The sequence below is a fragment of the Sphaerodactylus townsendi genome, linkage group LG01, assembly GCF_021028975.2.
Source record: "Sphaerodactylus townsendi isolate TG3544 linkage group LG01, MPM_Stown_v2.3, whole genome shotgun sequence".
NCBI lineage: Eukaryota > Metazoa > Chordata > Lepidosauria > Squamata > Sphaerodactylidae > Sphaerodactylus > Sphaerodactylus townsendi.
Window position 1 is genome coordinate 149,136,087 of NC_059425.1, and position 19,920 is coordinate 149,156,006.

Sequence of the window (19,920 nt, forward strand, 5' to 3'; positions counted from 1 at the left end):
GGATTCGCAGCACTATTTGCATATACAAGCCAGTGAGAGAATGTAAACCAGGCATATACAGTTTCTCTATCATCTGCATTGTTAAACATCCCAAACACCCTTACAAGAAGAGGAGAAAAAAAGAGAAGAAAATACCGTAAAAAGTCCAAACTTTTATTTTGAGAATTCCTCACAATTTGCATGCAAGTCACAAGTGCACCATGCAGAAATTTCTAATTTGTTATCAAGGTGAGAGAAGATCTTTTGTGCGTATTCCACAGGAGTTTATCAAGTTAGGTGTCTGTACACCTTTGTCTGTATAGTAGTTCCCTTCCATGTGCATAGTCTTAGTTGGAGGGGAAAGTATACACTCAATTCTTCAGCCCAGCCCACTGAGGATATGCAAATACACGACCCACAGTCAACCAGTGGCAATAATGCTGAGTAGCTAGAACAGGGATGGGAAGGAAAAGAGGGTTTGTCCTGAGCCGGGACCCCTTTTCCAGTAACATACTGACACCAGGGTTCTTTATCCAGATACTCTCAAACAGATGAGTTTTTTAAAAATTTATTAAAAAGAAAGAAAAGAAAATACAAACAGGTTTTTCTCATCTCTAGACAGTTCCACATATAAAAGTAATACAAATACCATGCAGGGCTATCCAGCCCAAGACAGATGAATGAATTTTGTAGAAAGTCTCCTAGTCTAAAATCTGAATTACTCTAGCCGCATGTCAGAGTTTTTTTTTATAGCATCCTCTCTTCTAGTTCAGGAAGAGGGAGATGACCCCCACCTGATCATTCTTGGTAATTAAGACCTATCTGTCAGGTTTAGGATGCGGCCTTGTAAAATCTAATTTCTGTTATGCGAACACAAACACAGTTTACAACTTTAATGAGGGCCCAAAGATTGTGTTGTTTATGGCCTAGCAAGACGTAAGTGTTTCCCATACAAGATAAATTATTTCTAAGGAAACTTAAAGGAATATATACATTTTCTTTACAAGGGAGTAGGGGCCAAATTTTTTCCTGTGTGCTCATCACCTGACTGGAATAACTATGAGGATCTCACTGGGGTTACACATACACAACTCATCCAGGGCAACAGTAATCTGCATTGTTTGAAATCATGTACTCAGCTAAGCGTAAGCTGCATGAAAATGAACAGGCACTGAAAATTGTAACATTCTTTAAGATGGCAGCTTTGGGGTGTGTTGTAGAAAAGAGATCACATTTTCTGAACAAACACTATCCACTAAGAAGTCTACTACTTCTGTTAACAGGCCCAAGCCAGACAATCAACATTGATCACACACACACACACACACCCCCCCGCTTTCTCCAGCTTAGACTATGGTATTGTGCATTGTGTTGCTTTGCCCTTTATAACACACTGCACATTTTAGCTAATGTGAAAATGCAGAAGTCCTGATAGGGTGAAATGCAAGGATAATGCTGTAAATCTTTCTCAGCTTCTCAGCTTCCTGAGGCTGATGTTGATTATAATCTACTCAGCCAGGAAGTCTCCCTGATTCACAGGGGAACTGATGTAAATGAAACAGGAGGGATGACGGTCAGAGCATGACAGGTGGAAATTTCAGAGCCAGGTTGACCAGACATGAAAAACTCCATGGCTATGATAGTGGTAAAAAGGCAAGATTTCCCCAACATCATTGCCTCTGCGTGTGATTGTTAAGTGGAACTGTTCTATGTGGTTCGTAGCTTCAGGGAAGTGGACTATGACCATGCAATGGCCTGCTGTGCTCAATTTGCTGATCATGTTGCAGGAGACATTTGCTCAGATCTACTCTGAGTGAGATGCTCGTGTAGGCGCATGTTCAAATATTTTACCTTTGGCATCTGCTTCCCTGATTTATATGGATACCTTTCAGCTTGGGATGTCAGAGAAAATGGACAAGACCCTTGGAGAGGGGAGGCCCACCACCTGTGTCCTTGACCCTTGCCCTTCCTGGCTCAGAAAAGCTGTCAGGGGGTGTCTGGCCAGGTGACTTACGGTGTCAGTGTTCTTATTTCTGGGTTTTAGCTAGAAGTAAAGTCAACAATGTGTTTTACCCCATGCCCCCCACCCCCAAGTCTCCGGGGGCTTCCAGTGTACACCGGGAAACCCTGTGAGGAGCAGTCCTATAGATGATGCCGAATAGTTGCAATCTTATATACAGTTATTGTGAACCCATACTTTTAGTGTTCAGGAACCCTTTTGCAAATCATCCCATTGATCTGGTAGGCCATACAGGATGGGGGTTCTGTCACCCTGCCCTCTTGAATGCCCTTTGACATTCTGTAGTGTCAACCCTGATAAGCAGATTTCAATGTGAGTAGCTGGGCATATATGTTTCCCAAAAGTTAAAACTATATATTAATCAGTCACACCATAGCTACTTAATGCTGTTGCTACAACCACATATCTTTTTTTCTGCTGCCACTACTACAGTTTTAGCACAATTGCAATCACCATACCTATGTGCTAATTCAACTAATTTACACTTGAACATGGCATCACAGTTTCTTGGTTATTTAATTGGAAGGTATCCGTTTCAAAACCATCCCTAATAATGCAGCCAGTTACCTTTAAACCGGAAAAATTGCACAATGTAGATACTGCTATTTGTGTAGGCCGTTTACCTTTTCAGTACGTTGAGAATGCTAATTGGCAGGTAGCAAAGTGCAAAAACCAGAAGAACGACCATTAGCATACGCGCTGTTTTCCGCCTCGCTTGAATCTGTTTGATTTCAGCTGCCGTAGCATTAATCCTCAATTGTACTGATGGTTTTGGCCCACGGGTCTCTGCTGTAGACTGCAGAGGCTTCCATTTTCTCTGAACTGTGGCTGAAGTCCCTGGAATCTAACAAAGTGTAGTAATTGGAATCTTAATTATTGCTGTCTGCCCAAAGGGAAAATTCATTATACTGATTGGCCAGCTAAAGCTACAAAACAGATACATAATTTTTTTTTAAAAAAAACTGATGGACTTCAAAGTAAATGAACCATCTGCTTGCAAAATCATTGTCCTTTTGTTCATGCATCTTCATTTTGAACTTAAAGTCACATTTATTAGAATAAGGTGATGTCTGAAGAGGGAAATCCATAGAAATGTTGGTATGATGACCCATTTCAATTCTATGCAGCAGCTTTATGTGACACTGTGCATAATAATGACAGCTATTTCAAGCAGGGAAGCCCCAAAATAGAAGCCATGTAATCAGAGATAGACTATTCTGAATTTGGGATTCTACCTGGAGAAGAATAAGCCCAATCCAGAGGGCTTTGGCAGCTGGGGATGGCATTGGTGCCACGCTGCCACACTGCCTCCAAAGGGCTTCCAGGTGGCATGGGGAGGCAACAAAAAAAGGAAAAACCCCAGCTGCCTGACAGCCTTCCATAGCTCAAAACAGATTTATACCACCATTTTGGGTGATGTTAGTCTGAGGGCTATGCCAGGGGCATTCCCAAACTGAAAGCCCTTTTGGGGGGAGGTGGTGCCTGTGTGACTGCCTCCCCATTGATCTGGGGCCTCCACAGGACAAAGTATAATTTGTTTACAAGACACCCAATTTAGAAAAAAGGATGTAAAATATTTGTCTTACAAACCTTTAGGTGAAGAATTTATTTCAGCGAGTATTAAAAAGAAAAACATGGTGGTGTTACATATCAAATCACATTTAAATCCTAAATTGGTATTGACTGCTGAGCAAGGTAGATATGTGGGGGTGGAAGTTAATTTGCTTGCTATTACAATTTTTATTTTATTTATTTATGTTATTGGATTTATATCCTGCCCTATCCCCATTTTGGCATTGGGAATTTACTTTCCAAACAGACAAATGAGTTTTTTTTAATAAGCATCTTGTTGATAAGCTTTTAGAATTTTCCTATAAAAGTTGTTGCTTGGTGGGGGACTGGAATGGAGTGACTTTGTCAGAAAAAATATTTGATATATGGAGACAAAAAAAGGAAACTCATCAGAAAGACATTACAATAACAAGCAATGTTTGGAGACATTCTAACTCCCAGGAAATGCAGTTTTAAACTAGACAGACTTTATTTTGCTAAGACTGAAACTATAATATATAATATGCATTAAAATTAAGTTTGATAATGTTCTTAACTAATGAACAGAAAGTTATTTTACTGAGTTCCAATACCATGGAAGGAGGAGCAGGAAAATGAATTCTAATGACTCTAACAACTGATAGAAGACTGACCCCCATAAGTATCATTGATGTTTTGAAAGAGCCAAATCAATAGATAATTGATGCCAAGTATGTTTGCTGAATTAAATCTCTATAATATGATGAATTGTTCATTTTGGCAGCTACACTTGAAATATAGAAATGTGTTATTTTCCATGAGTGAAAGTAGAAATGCCTCCTGTTAACTAACTCCTTTCAAGAGAAAAAGTATATGGGCAGATTACACAATATATGTGGTATATAATTCCAAAACACTAGGTAAGAGCATGTGGATTGAACTGCACTTATTATAATGATCTTTGCTGCATTAATTCATGAGCTTTGATGGCTCTGTATAGTATGGTATTAGTTTTGTATGAAATCTTTCATCTCTATTATACATCATTTTAATCTACACTATACCATTTAGGGGATAAGAGACTTCATGAAATGGATGGCAAAACCAGGTTTTCGTACACTTGTTTGATGAAATAGCTTACCTGTCGACACCATAATTTGTGAAATATCTGCAAATAGGCCAATACCATAAGACATAGTGGGGCCATGTATGTTATTAGGAAAAAACAGGTGTGGTAAAGTTTGGGGTAGACTTCAGCTGCAAAGAAAATCAAAAGCACACCAGTTACATCTGTACTATATTTACTTGGAAGACAGACAACCTTGAATGTAAGCACCCCCCCCCCCCCCCGAGTTATACATACACAAAATTGTTACTGGACATAACTGTAACTTTTGTGTGAATGTGAGATGACTCCCCCTTTTTTGTGGGGAAAAAACCTATTCGTACATTTTAGTAAATACAGTACACAGCATTGCTAGTGGCTAGTTATTGCTTCAGCAAAAATCAATGCTATAAACATAATGTAGCATAATCAGTAGGCTGCCCCCACAGTTTGAACCCATATCACCCAGAATTAATCAGTCAACAACTATCTGCTAACTTCAAAATAACTGAAAGGCATTGCCATTTTGTTCCAGCAGTGTTGTGTATCCATAGTCAACTATATTGTGTACAATATCCTTTGGATCACTAGTATATGTCTACTTCTATAAATATGGCACAAGGATATAACAGTTAGTTCTTGATTATGAGGTGAGACTAGTCTACTGAGCATCTTCTAAGATATCTCCCCTAGAAGAATCAAGTTAAATCCTTTCACTTTCCCATGTTAGACAGTGAGGCCAGGAGGCAAAGAGCTTTTCTTTATTCTCATTTTTCTGACTTCTAAGTTCCTGCTTTTCCTGAGTCCCCCCCCCCCGCCCCCGCCCCAGTTCTGCATGTGTTTTGTTCTCTCTAGTGGTTGATTCGATATCAAACAAATTTAAGTTAAACTGCAGGTTTTCATGCAAGAGTTAAAGCTGTTTGATACCAAATTGACCAGTAGGGGGAGCAAACATGCAGAACTCCACCAGCCACCCACCCAACAAATAGGAATTTATAAGTGAAGAAAATGAAAATGCAGAAAAGTTCAGTGCTAAAGTACAGGAGGATGATCAGAATCTGGAGGGCCAGAGAATCTTGGGAGAATTCTGCCAATGGGAGATTTGAGAAAGAAAAGACCCAGGACAGCAACTGAAGAGTAAGTAGAGGAGTTAAGGTAGGTAGAAAATAACCAGAAGGTGGCTATTGGGAAACCATCTCTTAAAGCATTTCACACGTTCACAATCAAGTTCTTGGGCAAGTATTTGTGGAACAATATTAACAATATTAGCAACTCCTTTTTTCCCCAATTAAAGTTGTGGATGGGTTCCAATTCACTGCTTGCAACTATAAACTTCCAAAAGTTAATCTGTATAATTCTCATAAAATATGTCAGAAGGAGCAACCCTTCTCTTAGCACACAGTATGCATAATGCATAAGAAGATTATGAAACTTTCTCGGTATCCAAATTACTAAACCTCAGCAACATTGCCATGATAGAGAATAGGACTGTAATTGGACATTTTACTTCAGGAAAAATTACTATTATCCAAAGTACTGAGTTCTCAACAGGCTACTGGAAGAAGTAAGAAATCTCATCAAGAGCACCCCCTGCCTGCACAGTGACCTTCAGGCAGCCCAGCAAGATGACAAGTATAATTGCAGCATATATTTTCACAACCTTCAGAGGGTTATGAAGGTCCACAGCATAAGACGGTTTTTTGAGACAAAAATATAGGAAATGCCAAGCTGTGCACAGGTTGTTAACAGATCAAGATGGAAGGAGAAGGTACATTTTCCTTTGAAGTGTCCTCAGGGCGGGTGAGCATTAGGGACTGAAACTTCAAAGAAAACCCAGAGCACATACTTTGCATGGCCTAGGAATCTTTGCCCTTGAAGCAAAAACAAGAAATTGCTGCCATGCAGCAGTAATTAAAGTGTGCTGACAAGATGGGAAATACTGAAGGAGGTGGAGGCCTCTCTCATCAAGGACAGCCGACTTTTAGATGTGGGAAACATCAGGTGAGTCTTTAACGCCCAGATTTCCTGTGCAATCATAAACAGATTGTCACTCTTAGAAGTACGTCATTGGGCTTGAAAAAGTGTAACTCCCCTTAGGATGGCTCTGTTTTGTTTTTGTTTTTTTAGCCTTGCAGGGCAAATTCCAAAACTCAGATGCCTCCAAGGGGCCTATAGGCATATGAGTGGAAAATATCTTGGTGGCATCAGTGTATACAGTGACTGTGGTTTGCATGTGGGGGGGGGGGGAGATATTGTAATTGGGCAAATAATTGCTGCTGCCTACATAAGTCCCACGTGAACACATCTGTTCATACGGTGGGTATATTCACACAATGTCCACCCCTGCTGCACTGTTGGTAGCCCCAGATGCTTTTCACAAGCAATGTATCTGAACTGAGACTGACAGTGCAATCCTAAACACAGTTAAACCCTTCACTCCTCACTAGCTTCAATGGACTTAGAAGGCTGTCACTCTGTTTAGGATTGCACTGTAAGAGTCCTTATCATTGTATATCTGTGTGACTGTCTTGACTTCCTCTAAAGACCTGAAAAGTGTTACACTGGAAAAAAAAAGTCTAAAGACTCAGTTACCTTGTAAAATAACTCCCCACATTCATGTATGGAAGCCCTGACATTTCAAGACATTAAAAATGCTTTAAAATTGTACAGCAAATGGAGTCTGTATAGGACTCTACTGTATAGGACTCTACTGTATAGGACTCTACTGTAACAACCCTACTGTATAGGAATCTCTCACACAGCCCTCTTTGCATAATGATAGTGGCAACAAAATTCCACCACTCACCTCCCCAATGCTCATCACAAACGGTGAACAAGATGGTTTTGTTGGCTAATCCTGGCAAAACACTGCTGCATTCCATGACAATTGCTTGGGGAATCATTATAAGGCAAGACACAATCCAGATAATGATAATGCTCTTCCTTGCTCGCTTGGCTGTGCTTTTAAACATCAGAGGGTGGCAAATTGCATACCATCGATCCAGGGCAATGCAGCTGAGTGTCAGCACAGAAACAGAAACTGACACAGTCTATGAAGAAAAGCAAAACATTAGCCAAGCTTCTCCAATCCATAGCTTGTAGGAATCGTTATGAAGTTAATGGTCAAGACAAAAATCATAATCAAAAGAGGAGATCTTTATCTTGGACCTTTAAGGATTATATGACATTGAACTGCATTTCTCATTCCATGGACCCTGTCCAGCAGACTCTGGTGGCAACTAAAACACATGGAAAACAATGGAAGTGGACTCAATTAGTACTGTTATCCCAAACTATTATCCCAAACAGTGGATAAGCGGACTAGACATTGCCCCTTAGACTGCCTGACGTTGACTGTTTCTCCATTCAGAATTATTTCCTGTACATAGAAAACTATGTTAGTCAGTGATGTACCTACCAGAAGGATGTGGGGTCACATGTCCCCGGGCGCCACTCATTTGATAACGTGGGGGCACCAAATTGCCCCCCACGCCCCTCCAGCAGAAGCCGCAACCCCCCACAGTTGCTGCCAGCTTGCGCCCAAGAAGCCGCCAGTGCACACAAAGAGCCCCACTCACTGTTGCCACTAAGTCAGCCCCCGCAAGTGGGGGGCATGGAGCTGCACTACCTTAAAGGCACAGGAATCACTGCAACTGCTACCTCTCCTCCCCACCCCTCCTGGTGCGCAAGCAGCAGAGCCATTGGGCAGAACAGAGCAGGACCCAGACTGGGGTGACCAGTGGACGATGGTCCCTTCTCCCCCCAGATCCACTAAAGAGCCCCAGGGTCTCCAAAGTGGGTCCTCTGTGTCTTCTTTTTCCTCTGCCATTGCCCTTATAAGGGGCAGCTTGAAACCACCGTAAGCGGGGCGGGTGCAGCACGTGGGGGGGGGGGTGCAGGGGGCGGGTTTTTTGCCCCATGTGCCATTTTCTGCCAGTATGCCTCAGATGTTATATTACAACCCTGACTTTCTGCAGCTATGCAGGTTCCATTCACTTGAACTTCTAACTGCACCTGGAAGAGGTTTGTTCCTCAACAGCCTTTGTATCAGATCATTAGCTATGATATTTTATTTAGATATGATTATTGTGATGATTATGAATGTTATGTGATTTATGTGAATAGTTGGAAAAAAATCTCAATAAAAGCTATTCATTAAAAACAGTCTTTTGTTATCTGCTGTTATCTGCTGTTAGTAAGAACTCAGAATTAATTGGTTTAATTTTTACTGGCTTGTATCCCTTTCTTGGGAAATGATTATTTTATTAGGGAAACCTGCACCACAAAATTGCTTGGCTGCTTAGCACAGGGCATATTTAGTTCTGTTACTTGTATCAGACAAAAGTATAGTGAAAAACTAAGATACTCTTGTGGTGACAAATTATCATTATTCTGATTTTATGGAACATTGTACTAATGGTTGAACATTATAGCCAGGATTGAAGAGTATTTCTGCCAGTTGATGGTTGGAAGTTTTTGCTAGCTCCTGCCCTCCATCCCCACGACAGATGGACATATCATGCCCAACATTGTTCTTCTTCTGAATCCTGGGGACAGTCTTTCAAAAGGTACCGTGGTCAGTAATAGGATGAGAAGCAGGAAAATTCTGTTTATGAGTTCCACTCTGTTTACAGTTTGCCTGTAACTCTCTACGTAATATAGTCGCATAGTATATGTATAACTGAGTTAAAAGGTTTCTAAAAGAACAGAAGCAATAATCTTGCTCAATGTTTATCTTTCTGTCATACATATGGGGCCTCATTCTTGTATCTATTTGACTTCTTGGTATATTCTATTTCCTTCCAATTATTGCGGCAGGCTGAATTTTATTGTTCTTCTGGTTATTGTTTTTAGGGACTTTTACAATGCAGTTTGTACTTTGTGTATGTTTGACAGTGGAAGCTTAACAACTGATTTAAATTTGGACATGAAGGTACAAACAGTCTCTTTTAAATTGCATTATTCCAGTTTTTAACAGGAAGCCGTACATGATGCACTGACTTCAGCATAGCAGACTTCTCCATTAAATGCCTTACATGTATAGATTTGGTTGCACTGCTCTTTTTAACTTTAGGAACACCCCAAACCTGGAAAAACGATACCTGCAAATAAGGGATCACCTTGCAGAGGCTGTCCCCAAGGAACCATGTCTCAGTTATATCCACCACTAAGGTTGCTGGAAGACACGTGATGGTGACAAGGACATCCGCCAGGGACAGGTTGACTATGAAATAATTGGTCACTGTCCGCATGTGATGGTTCTTCCACACTGCAACACAAACTGAGTTTTGCAAAGAAGAATCAATACAGAAGAACATAAAAACCTATATGGAAATCACAAGCGAGGTTCACAGTGATGTTTTCACCAAGTCCCTATGCATGCCCCCACCATTCCTGAACTGGCATATGTTTATGCTAAAATAATGTGCAATTCTGCCCTGAGCATCTACAACTGCTAAAAATCTCTCCTAAAACACCTTCTTGCATTATTATTCACTAGCACTAAAACCCTTTTTAGTGTACAATAAAATGGACTCTAGTAAGGGAAGAAGGGCCGGTCTAGATCCCCTGCCCCCTTCCTCCCAACCTGGATCATACCCCCACACTTGCCTCTGCCACAGGGTCAGCCAGACTCATCTTAGGGTACAGGTGTTGCAGGTGGGTTGTAGAGCGGGGGAATTCTGAGCTGCGGGGGGGGGGGGGGGCATGGTACCATTGGTGTGTGAGGTGAATGGGGTTGTACGGAAGGGGAAACTGGGGCTATGTGTTTATGCAGAGGGCAGTGAGAAGGGGCTGTATGGGGTGGGAGGAAGAGGGAGGACTGTTGTCCGGGTGGTAGAGAGGGTGCTTTGGCAGGAGGCTTATGAAGGGCTTCAGGGCAGTGGCGGGTTTCTGCCCATTGGCTCAGAGACCAGGGTGCCATTTGGCGTGGGGAGAATTGGGCCGAACTCTGGGGCAGTGGCAGCTTTGTTTGGAAGGAGTTGGGTTGAGCTTGGGCCAATTGGCATGCAGGATACACAGGGCTTGCCCAGGTATGGATCCTACGCAGTGATTGTCTAAGGGTTCATCATCAGACGTTTGATCCCTTTGCCAATTATAGGTTAAGATTTACCCTAAGGATCTAATGCTCTTGCCCCAAGCTAAAAGCATTTTGAAACAAAATTTCTGGAGTTTGTAAATTGTACCATGAGGAGAGTTTGACATTTGTTGACATTTGTCGAAAATGAAACATACTGTAATATAAATATTAGTAAGATAGGTTATAACGATTAAAATCCTTAATAACAGTCATACAATAAAAAACATGGAAGTGCCCCCAAAATAGGGAAAATACAAGACCCTTCAAAATGGTATCAGATGAGACCAAGAAAAGCACTTTGAAAAACAGGACAATCTGATAAAGCAACTAATAACAGTTCACAGAGATTGAAACAAAACAACACCGCCCCCCCCCCACCCCCCCCCCCACACTTTTGCCTCACAGCTTACAAGTTTGTAACTAGATTGCCAGTTCAATTTCTGAAGACAGAATTCCAGAGATGGGGCACTTTGGCAGAAAATTCCCTGTCTGTGCTGCTTATCTGAGAATGAGCAGAAGCTTAGTTGATGGCACGTTCACACAGGAATTCAAAATTATGATTATCAGCTGTCATGCTGAAAAGGAGCCCCTGGAGATCAGAGGGGACACTATTCTAAAAGTTCATGTCGCCCAAATTACAATTTGGTCTCATCAAAGAAAGTAGGATCGATAGAAAATGCAGTTAAAAGAATTCAGAACTGTAAACAACTACAACTTCTTACACTTTCAATCTGACTAATTCTAGGCATAGAGATCTGAAAATTAAAAGGACCTGTAAAATCATTGGGTTTTTAAAAGGTTTTTTTAAAAGCTGTGATTTGTTTGTATCATGGTAACAAGTCACTCCAATTGAAACTTTGAGTAGAAGAATTTTTTATTGACAACTTTTACCTCATTACGTTTATTTTGGAGGAGATACGCCATTGTTCAAATATCTAAAATAACTTACAATAGGCTAAGCCCACTGAAGCCTTTTCCAGCATGTGGATCAAAGTTGCTGCAATTCACGTGTTTGGCCACTATGTGTCAGCAGAAGCTGGGAAATAGCAAGAAAGCAATCGGTCCAGCTTCTTTTAATCCCAAATACAATTCTAATTAGGTTTTTGCCTCTAACCAAGTTTTTCCAACATGAAAAGTTATTTCCCAAGTGCATGACTGTTTTTCTATGCCAAAGAACATTATATGTGATGGCCCAGATGCATGCCAGTGTCAGTTGTTGGGTGGCAGCAAAAGCGCCTACCAGTCAAAGTGGCAACTATTTTCCCGTGCCTTTCATAATCATAAAGAGATGGGGACTGAGGCACAGGCCAGGGAACAGCTGCAAGGTACAAACCCCCAAGGCTGCAAGGGCTCCCGCAGCTGTTGTGTTGGCACCTCCTGCCCGAGCCACCCACAGGGATAACTGGCCCCACTGGTAAGTCATACAGCACCGGTTAGCCCTGGCATGTGCCCCCTGCATGTCCCGCTACTGTGTATACCCCCGAAGCAGGGAGTGGTGGGATAGGTTTGTTCTGGGAGTCTGGAATGTCAAGGAGTGGCTGGCTGACTTCAGGATGACAAGGAGCACATTCATGCACCTTGCACAGATCCTTCCACCACACCTGGAGCGGCCGGACACTAACAAGCAGCGTGCCGTCCCAGTCCCAGATCTATTGATCAAAAAGTCCTCTTACCCACAGGTGTCAAACGTGTGGCCCTCCAGATGTTATGGACTACAGTTCCCATCACCCCCTGCCAGCATGATGATGGCAGGGGATGATGGGAACTGTAGTCCATAACATCTGGAGGGCCGCAAGTTTGACACCTGACTTATACGGATTAGGCAACAATTCAGCAGGTGCATTTTCCCTGCTCCCCACATCTCTGTGTTGAGAAAGCTCTGCAAATATATTGCTGGTGTGAAGCAAAGCTATTTCATCATCCAAAAAAATGTGTGACTTACCCAGAAAAGAAAATTGGTGGCATGTTTTAAAATTTAAAACACTGGGAGTTGCAGTGGAGTGGCATAATTTAATGAGTCTAAACATCTGTCCTACAAAACAGCACTCTATTCCTCACCATCAGTCAAAGTTGATGAAGCTACCCAGAACAAAATCTCAAACCTGTATTTTTATTATACTTCCCTGAGCTGTACACCCATATTCAGAATTGTAAAGGGAAAACTGAAATGCAATCCCGTAGAGCTGGTTCATGCATACCAAAGTCCTTGTGTCCCCAAGTAACCATGAGCTTTTTTTGATCTGATGAACTCTGGGAGTTAGTTCTGCGGTCTAAATTTAATTCCAAGGTGTGTGCAGGCACAATGCAAATCAGAACTGCACATAGTGAGAATGAGCTTATACGTCTTGTACTACCCAAATCTTGCCCCCCATCATGGAACTCCTAGTCCTATATGCCTATGGCGGAAAGGCTTATGTCCCCTCTCATCACACTTTAAGGCCCCCTTCTAAACCAGGTCTCAACACACCTGGAAATTTGGCTTTAAGCACAGAACTCCTGGAGTACATCTGACATAACATCCTCCTAATGCCCATTCGGGCAACTCAAGGACTGCCTAAACTCGTGACTCTGTCCTTGCTGTTTTAAAGCAAGTGTCCTAATGAAATAATAATAATAACATTCTTATGACAAGTACATCCGCTGATCAATGAGAACTAACACAAGGAGTGCATAGTGGCTGACATACACAAGGATTGCCCCAATTTGTATGCTACTGGTAAGCGGTTTCCCCCACTTTCCCACGGCATCATAAGGCTTCCAAATACTTCTCAGTTTTTCCCAGTATTTCTTGCAATGTTTCCCAAACAGACTTTAATGTGATGATTTGGGAAAGATGGTAGAAAAGCTGGGGTGGCAGCTGTATGAATGGGCATCTGGTCCCTCCCACTTCGGGACCACTTTTTCTGCCCCAGTGCTCTGCATCATCCATCCCTCCAACCACCCAAGGGCTTTAAAAAAAAGGCAACGGTCAAATTATAACTAATTAGATGACTACCCAGATTTCATATTAAAAAAGGAATGATCTAGCCTAGTTTAGGGAAAGGCATGTGTCTGCAACACAGAGGGCCAGAGTCTTTTTCTTTAAAGGAAAGGTAGGTGTACAGAGAACATGATAAGCAACTAATTATAGCATTTTAACAAATTGACATGGGAAAAAAAACCTCCCCAGAAGTGCAGGAAGGGGAATGGCTGCTGCTGGGAACTAGGACAAGGGAAATTGTGTGGGGGTAGGTGGGGGGACTGCCATGTGGAAGCCCCAGTGATGCACTGCTGTATTGACTGCTGCAGCAGCAAAGAGGAAGCAACAACATCAGAATGCCCCATTCTGCCAGCAGGGAGGGGAGCCCGAAGTGATGGATGCTTATTCTCACCCAGGTGTCAGCTATCTCCTGTTTCTGCCAGTTGTCCTTGAGGGTCTGGTTTAGCTCAACCACTAGCAGTGTGAAATGCCATCTCCCTTTGTACTTTCGATTTCCTTTGTATACTCTCGCTTTGATTCTGTGGGAATGGAGGTTCACGCCTTTTGGCCGTGGGGCTGGGGGAAGGGGAATTTAAGCCCAAGCATTGCCTTGCGACTCTTTAGAATCGTCTATTGCTTGTTCTGATCTTTGGTTTCCCAATAAAGGCTATAGCTTACATCTACAGATTATTTGTTTTGGACTGAAGTCTCACATTTAGACAATTCTCTTTTCTTGCTCTGGGCCCGATGTCTAGCGCAGATGGGACTCTAGGCGAGATGCCTATAGCCCCTGTTGATAAGGGAATGGGAAACAATGGGGACCCGGGGAACACCGGGGATCCCAAGGAAGCAGACGGTAATGACAAAGCACAGACCCCCGTGGACGGGGAGTAGGGCACCGGAGCACAGCTGACGCTGCTCACCTGAGCTGTCTCATGCTTGGACCTCTTCTTGGCTACACTGGATTACCTTGGAGATGTGGCCACCCACCAGCGGTCTTGCCACACTGCATGGTTCAGCGACCCATATGGCTTGCCCTACCAACTGGCAGTGCCAGGCCAATTGTGGCATCAGCCAGGGTGCCGGGAGTCGACTTGGTTTATGTGAGATCCCATCAAGGAGGAGAACTTGGTCTGGTACGACTATGGGAGGGAATGGTTAGTGATTTTATTATCAGTATTTACTTCTGGTTGCAAGATGTGAAAAGTGTGGGTTTAACATGCATTTCCTTTCACCCTCACAACTAATTAGCTTTACCTATACAACAGGTGGCATACTAGAAGCATTTGAATAAGAAAGCTCTATAATCTCTTTTATATTGGCTCTCAATGATTTCAGTGAGCTTTGTCTGGCATTTGAGTAAAAGCACATCTTGTCAATTTAAATGTTACATTTCAGCTCTGCCAACTTGGACTGAGATTGTTTTGAAACAATAACAGCGTCCTAATCCAGGGCTTTAAGCTTGCCAGCATTAAACAAAAAAACTATGAAGGACAGCTGTAAATTGTGATTCAGAATCCAATTGTTATGAATGAAATGACAAGTAAAAAAAGCTATTCATACATCTTCATGGGTAACTGTCAGTCAGAATTACAGTGAAATGAATGAGCATCTCAGCACCTCTATTTAGTGGACAGGGACAAAGAATCCGTTGCCTTTTGGCAGACGAGATTTAATCCTAAAGAAATAAAACTGACTAAATATGATTTTTGAAGTCTTGTTTAGAACAACGCCACTTTCTCTCATGAAATGTGTTTAAGATCAGTGGTCCTTCCTTGTAAGGCCAAATCTACTCCTTTTTTTTGCAGGGGTTCAAAAGTACAAAATGAAACCCCTGAGATATATTACATATATAATATGTGTATGTTTATTTATATATATATATGTATATAATTTTAAAAATCTTTAAAATGATCAAATAAATCATGTTCACCTTTATGAACCATTAATGAACAATTACACCTTTACATACTTTTATCCATCTATCATGTTTGAAAATTCCCTGCACATATAAAAATCCAAACCAAAGCCAATGTTTTTTCAGCCTAGTTTTTCCCCCCAGATTTTTTTAAAAATACAGCACACATAATTTTGACATGGGAAATGCCACACATACCTCACACTCCTTTGCAGTTCAGTAAAGTACATCTCAAGAAAAGTTTTATCTGGTAATTATGCAGCTAGAAGCTAAAAAGACTAAACTGGAGCTACTATACTTTAGTCACTGGAAAAGACTCACCAGAAAAGACAGTAAAGCTAGGAAACATTGAAGACAGAGGGAAAAGAGGAAGCCCCACCATCTGATGTATTGACTCAGGAAAGAAAGTCAAGGCTCTTGGTGTGCATTACCTGAATGAGGTTGTTAACAATAGGACATTTTGGAGATAACTGATTCATAAGTTAGAGTGATTTAATGGTGCATAACGCATGTAAACAGGCCCTCCATTATCTACACACACACACACACACACGCACGCACACACGCACCCCCCCCCTCTTTCCCATGGTGTAAAATCAGGCTCTTTGGGGAAGCCAAACCTATTTGATAAGGAGGCATGTCTACCCTTCGGCAAAAGCCAAGAATAACACAGCTCCCAGTTTTAAAGCAGGGGATGGGTGCAAGAGAACAACCCATCCTCTTCCCTTCCACCCCATTCAAGTTTAGGCTCTCAGCACCTCAGCAGAGCACAAGATGGGGGGCGGGTGAAAAATGGGCTAATTAGGCAGTCAAAACTGTTAACTGTCACCAGTTAACTGTCCAACTGTCCAAAACTGTTAACTGTCCAAAATTCTGAGTTTTCAGAACATGCCCTAAGCTCCTCCCCCTCAGAAATCTCATGGACTCAAAGACTATCACAGTGAAAAATGTGGGTTTTTCCTCATGTCAACACTTGGTCCTTGGGGTGGGGGAGTGGGCAAGAAGACAAGGAATGAGAAGTTCCTGCTGGTGGAAGAGAGGACTGTGTCTTGGCTGAAGGAATGAGGGAGATTAGCGAGGCCAAGGAAGGTTACCTGAGGTCTATATCTCTCACTGCATAGAACTTGCCATCTTTGAACATCTCTTGAGGATGTTCCCCTTTTCTTCACTCACCATAGTCTCACCCAACTAACAGCAGCAGCTTCTGCCTTATCAAGGGCTGCAACTCTCCTCTGATGCCTGGGGTCTCCCCTCCCCCTACTAGCAATAACTTAATTTAGGGAACGGGGCATGAGCACTACAGAACAAACCATCTCTCCTATGCAATTGAGCCTCCTCCATTTCCTAGGAGCAGCCTAATTGAGGGTACAGAGTGCGTCCACTGCATGACCAGCCACCTCTGCTGGGAAATCGAGCCTCCCCCACTTCCTAGCAGCCGTCTAATTAGGGAAATTGGCCTCACATGCTGTAAAACAAGCCACCTCCTCCATGCAATTGAGACTCCCTCACCTCCTAGCAACAGCCCAATCAGGAAAATGGGTGCATGCTCTGGAGAATGAGCCATTTCTTCAGGGCGAAAACCCTGGTGCTTCCCCCTCTCTGCCTGTCACTCAGGGTACCTGCTCATTCTCACACCCCTAGATCCAGCCCTGCTTCCTTGACTATTATTGCTGATTTGCTACAAGGCCTAAATCAATGAAAAGGCTTTCTAAAAAGCCTACGCCTACCTAATTTGAAAGTAGCAGTGAGCTAATATAACTTATTTAACTTATACACAGAGAGAGAGAGAGTGTGTGAAATGATCTACTACAAATTTCCTAAAAGTTTCATGCTCCTATAGAATCACATTGCATCAGGGAAGCATAAGTATTTCATATGTTGGATCCCTCAGAATAAACAGAAATAAGCAAATCCACATCAATCATAACATTAGGCTGCACTCTGACAATGTTTTACATTCAGGAAAAAAAGCAGCTGCATTGCCATATACCAGAATCATGCTACTGATGTTGAAACTTTCATCAGTATTTAATAGGTGCCAGGCCAACGGGCAGACAGTCAGACACATATGGAAAGTACACAAAGGTACTTACCCAGGATATTTCCTATGAGAGCCACAAGAAATACAATAATATATCCAGCAATGAGAACCCATTCATATTCCTTGGGATGCAAATATTCCTTCCAAAGGTATTGCAGAAATTCCTTCTCATCATAATCTGCAGAAGGATTTCCAAAAGGTTCCTGAGTGCCATTCAGCTCTGTATTAGATGACCAATTACTGCACGATAGGAATCCGTCCTCCAGTTGAATTACAGACATAATTTTCTGTGCTCCAGGTGTGAGTTCAAGCCTTTCAGTAGATCAAGTCTTCCTCAGTCCCATCCATACACACTTGATTTTTTCAATGCGAACAAGAGTGCCAAGAAGGGTGATGCTGGAAAAGGATGCCAGAGTGCCGCCAATGTCAGCAGAAACTTCTATTACCAGCTTTGCATCAAGGATTCCCACTGATGTGCAAGGCAAGCAGCCGCTCCAGGAAACAGAAGATAAACTCAGAGGCTGCAGCGACACCGAAGCAGAGAAAGAAAGCAGCACATACTTTCCGAGCCTTTATTCAGCCACTGTGAGGACCACACACATTCTTGCAGTGACAGGTAAAAAGAACAGGCAGAAATCTTGAAAAGAAGATGCTGCAACAGTAAGGAAAAAAGAAAGCCAAATGTCCATGTGTGAGTCAGAAAGAGAGGCACAGGCAGTCTATTCTGCATATAAGTCCTTCAGAGTGCACTTTTGCCTTTAATAATTTATCTGGTCACTTAGAATTGTTCTGAAATTATTCTGATTAATTCCCTGCAACCTTTTCTCTGTGTGCCTTTTCCTTCATCAGTCTCCATCAGTAGTCTCTCAAGTCCATAAGCTTCCACTCCATGTATTACACTGTTCATGCCAGTAGCATCTGAGGGAAGCATCAGCTGAGAGTTGTATGTGACTCAGTCCCTTTGCCTGCACAGCGAAACATAGGGAAGGTTTCCAAATGAGCAAGTGCATAGATAAGAATGATGGCTGTTTCCACCCCTGAAACTTCTTTCTGTTTAGGGATTTATATGAGGCTTTGGCCCAGGATGCATAAGCCAAAATGTAAACAGATTTAGTCAGTGCTGCTTGTATCATACTCTTCTTTATTCTGTTCGTTTCAGCAGAACTTATACTATTTGAAGGGGAAAGTAGTTGTCAATTGGAACTGGTTTCTTCAAACTTTCAGACATTTGCAGCTGGTGAGGCTATACATGGCAGTTAACCCCAGCCTCCTGTCCAGAGACATCTTTTTCTTTCTATATGAAGGAACATTCTACTGTAATTGGTACAATGCCTGTAAATAAGCTGCCAATATATGGCTTAAAGTTATTAGTGTTGGAATTTACAGCCTTGCTTGCATGCAGCAGCATGAAATTCTGGGAGATTTCTATGAACATTCTAAAGGTGACAGTTGGAGACAGTTGCTTCCTGACTAAACCAAAAAGCCTCTGACAGAAATGTTTAATATGCTTGAAATTGTAACCAAACAATGAACAGTGAATATATCTGCATATAAGTGATACTTTGTTTATGTATATAGTCTATTTCTCTCTCAGTTTAAGTAAAACTCTCTTTATGTTTTATGATTTCTGAAGTAAAAAGGCTGGTCTTTAGCTAGATAACTATTCATATCACAAAGTGGTGCACAAAGCTACATTCTGCTTGTTACTCTGCTAACAGGATCATATAGAAATATACCTGTTGCCCTTCAATTAGTGCTATTGGCAAACAGTGCTGCCGTACGGATACATTCATTCTTTGTAGAGGCAGTGTGCATGTAACTTTACTATATCTTCTGCATCATTTTCTTAAGTTATATGTCCAATAACTTGAAAGTTGTACACACGACAGGTCAATAACCAGGACTGAATGGAAGGATTTGAACATTTTCTTTCCCATTGGAAGCTGTGATTTCAGGCAGTACAGTGGGGATTCTTCTTAATATTACATTTTGTCTTGATTGTTCATATCTGTTTGTTGCCTTTTTTGCATCAGCCCTGGAAAACTGTCATCAAGCCTTTAAATCTGGAGAAAGGTAAGCTTCTCCTTTTTGGCAAAACTAGCAGCAAGTATAACTAATAATTTGGTTTTCAACTAGGTGGTTTCACAAATGGTTTATGAGCTGTCCTGTAGTTGGTCACACCAATGACCCCATTATATTTTTTCTATTTTCTAAAAAAGAAAAGGAAGTAAAAAGACAAAGATAAGGAGGGGGAATGTCTATATTACTAATTAGTGCTGGTTCTGTAAT

General features: G+C 41.9%; 2 protein-coding genes across 2 annotated transcripts in view; both read right to left on the bottom strand.

Moving 5' to 3' along the window:
- The window catches only part of LRRC1 (leucine rich repeat containing 1), a 462,254-nt gene that overhangs the window by 47,622 nt on the left and 394,712 nt on the right, over positions 1–19,920 (bottom strand). The window lies entirely within an intron of this gene.
- Positions 3–18,480, bottom strand: HCRTR2 (hypocretin receptor 2; the record flags this gene model as incomplete). The annotated part of the gene is made up of 6 exons (XM_048514036.1): positions 17,684–18,480; positions 9,737–9,915; positions 7,441–7,684; positions 4,671–4,786; positions 2,623–2,843; positions 3–99 (listed from the first exon to the last, which is right to left on the bottom strand). Coding segments are annotated over exons 1-6 (1,086 nt in total), but the record flags the coding sequence as incomplete, so codon positions are not given.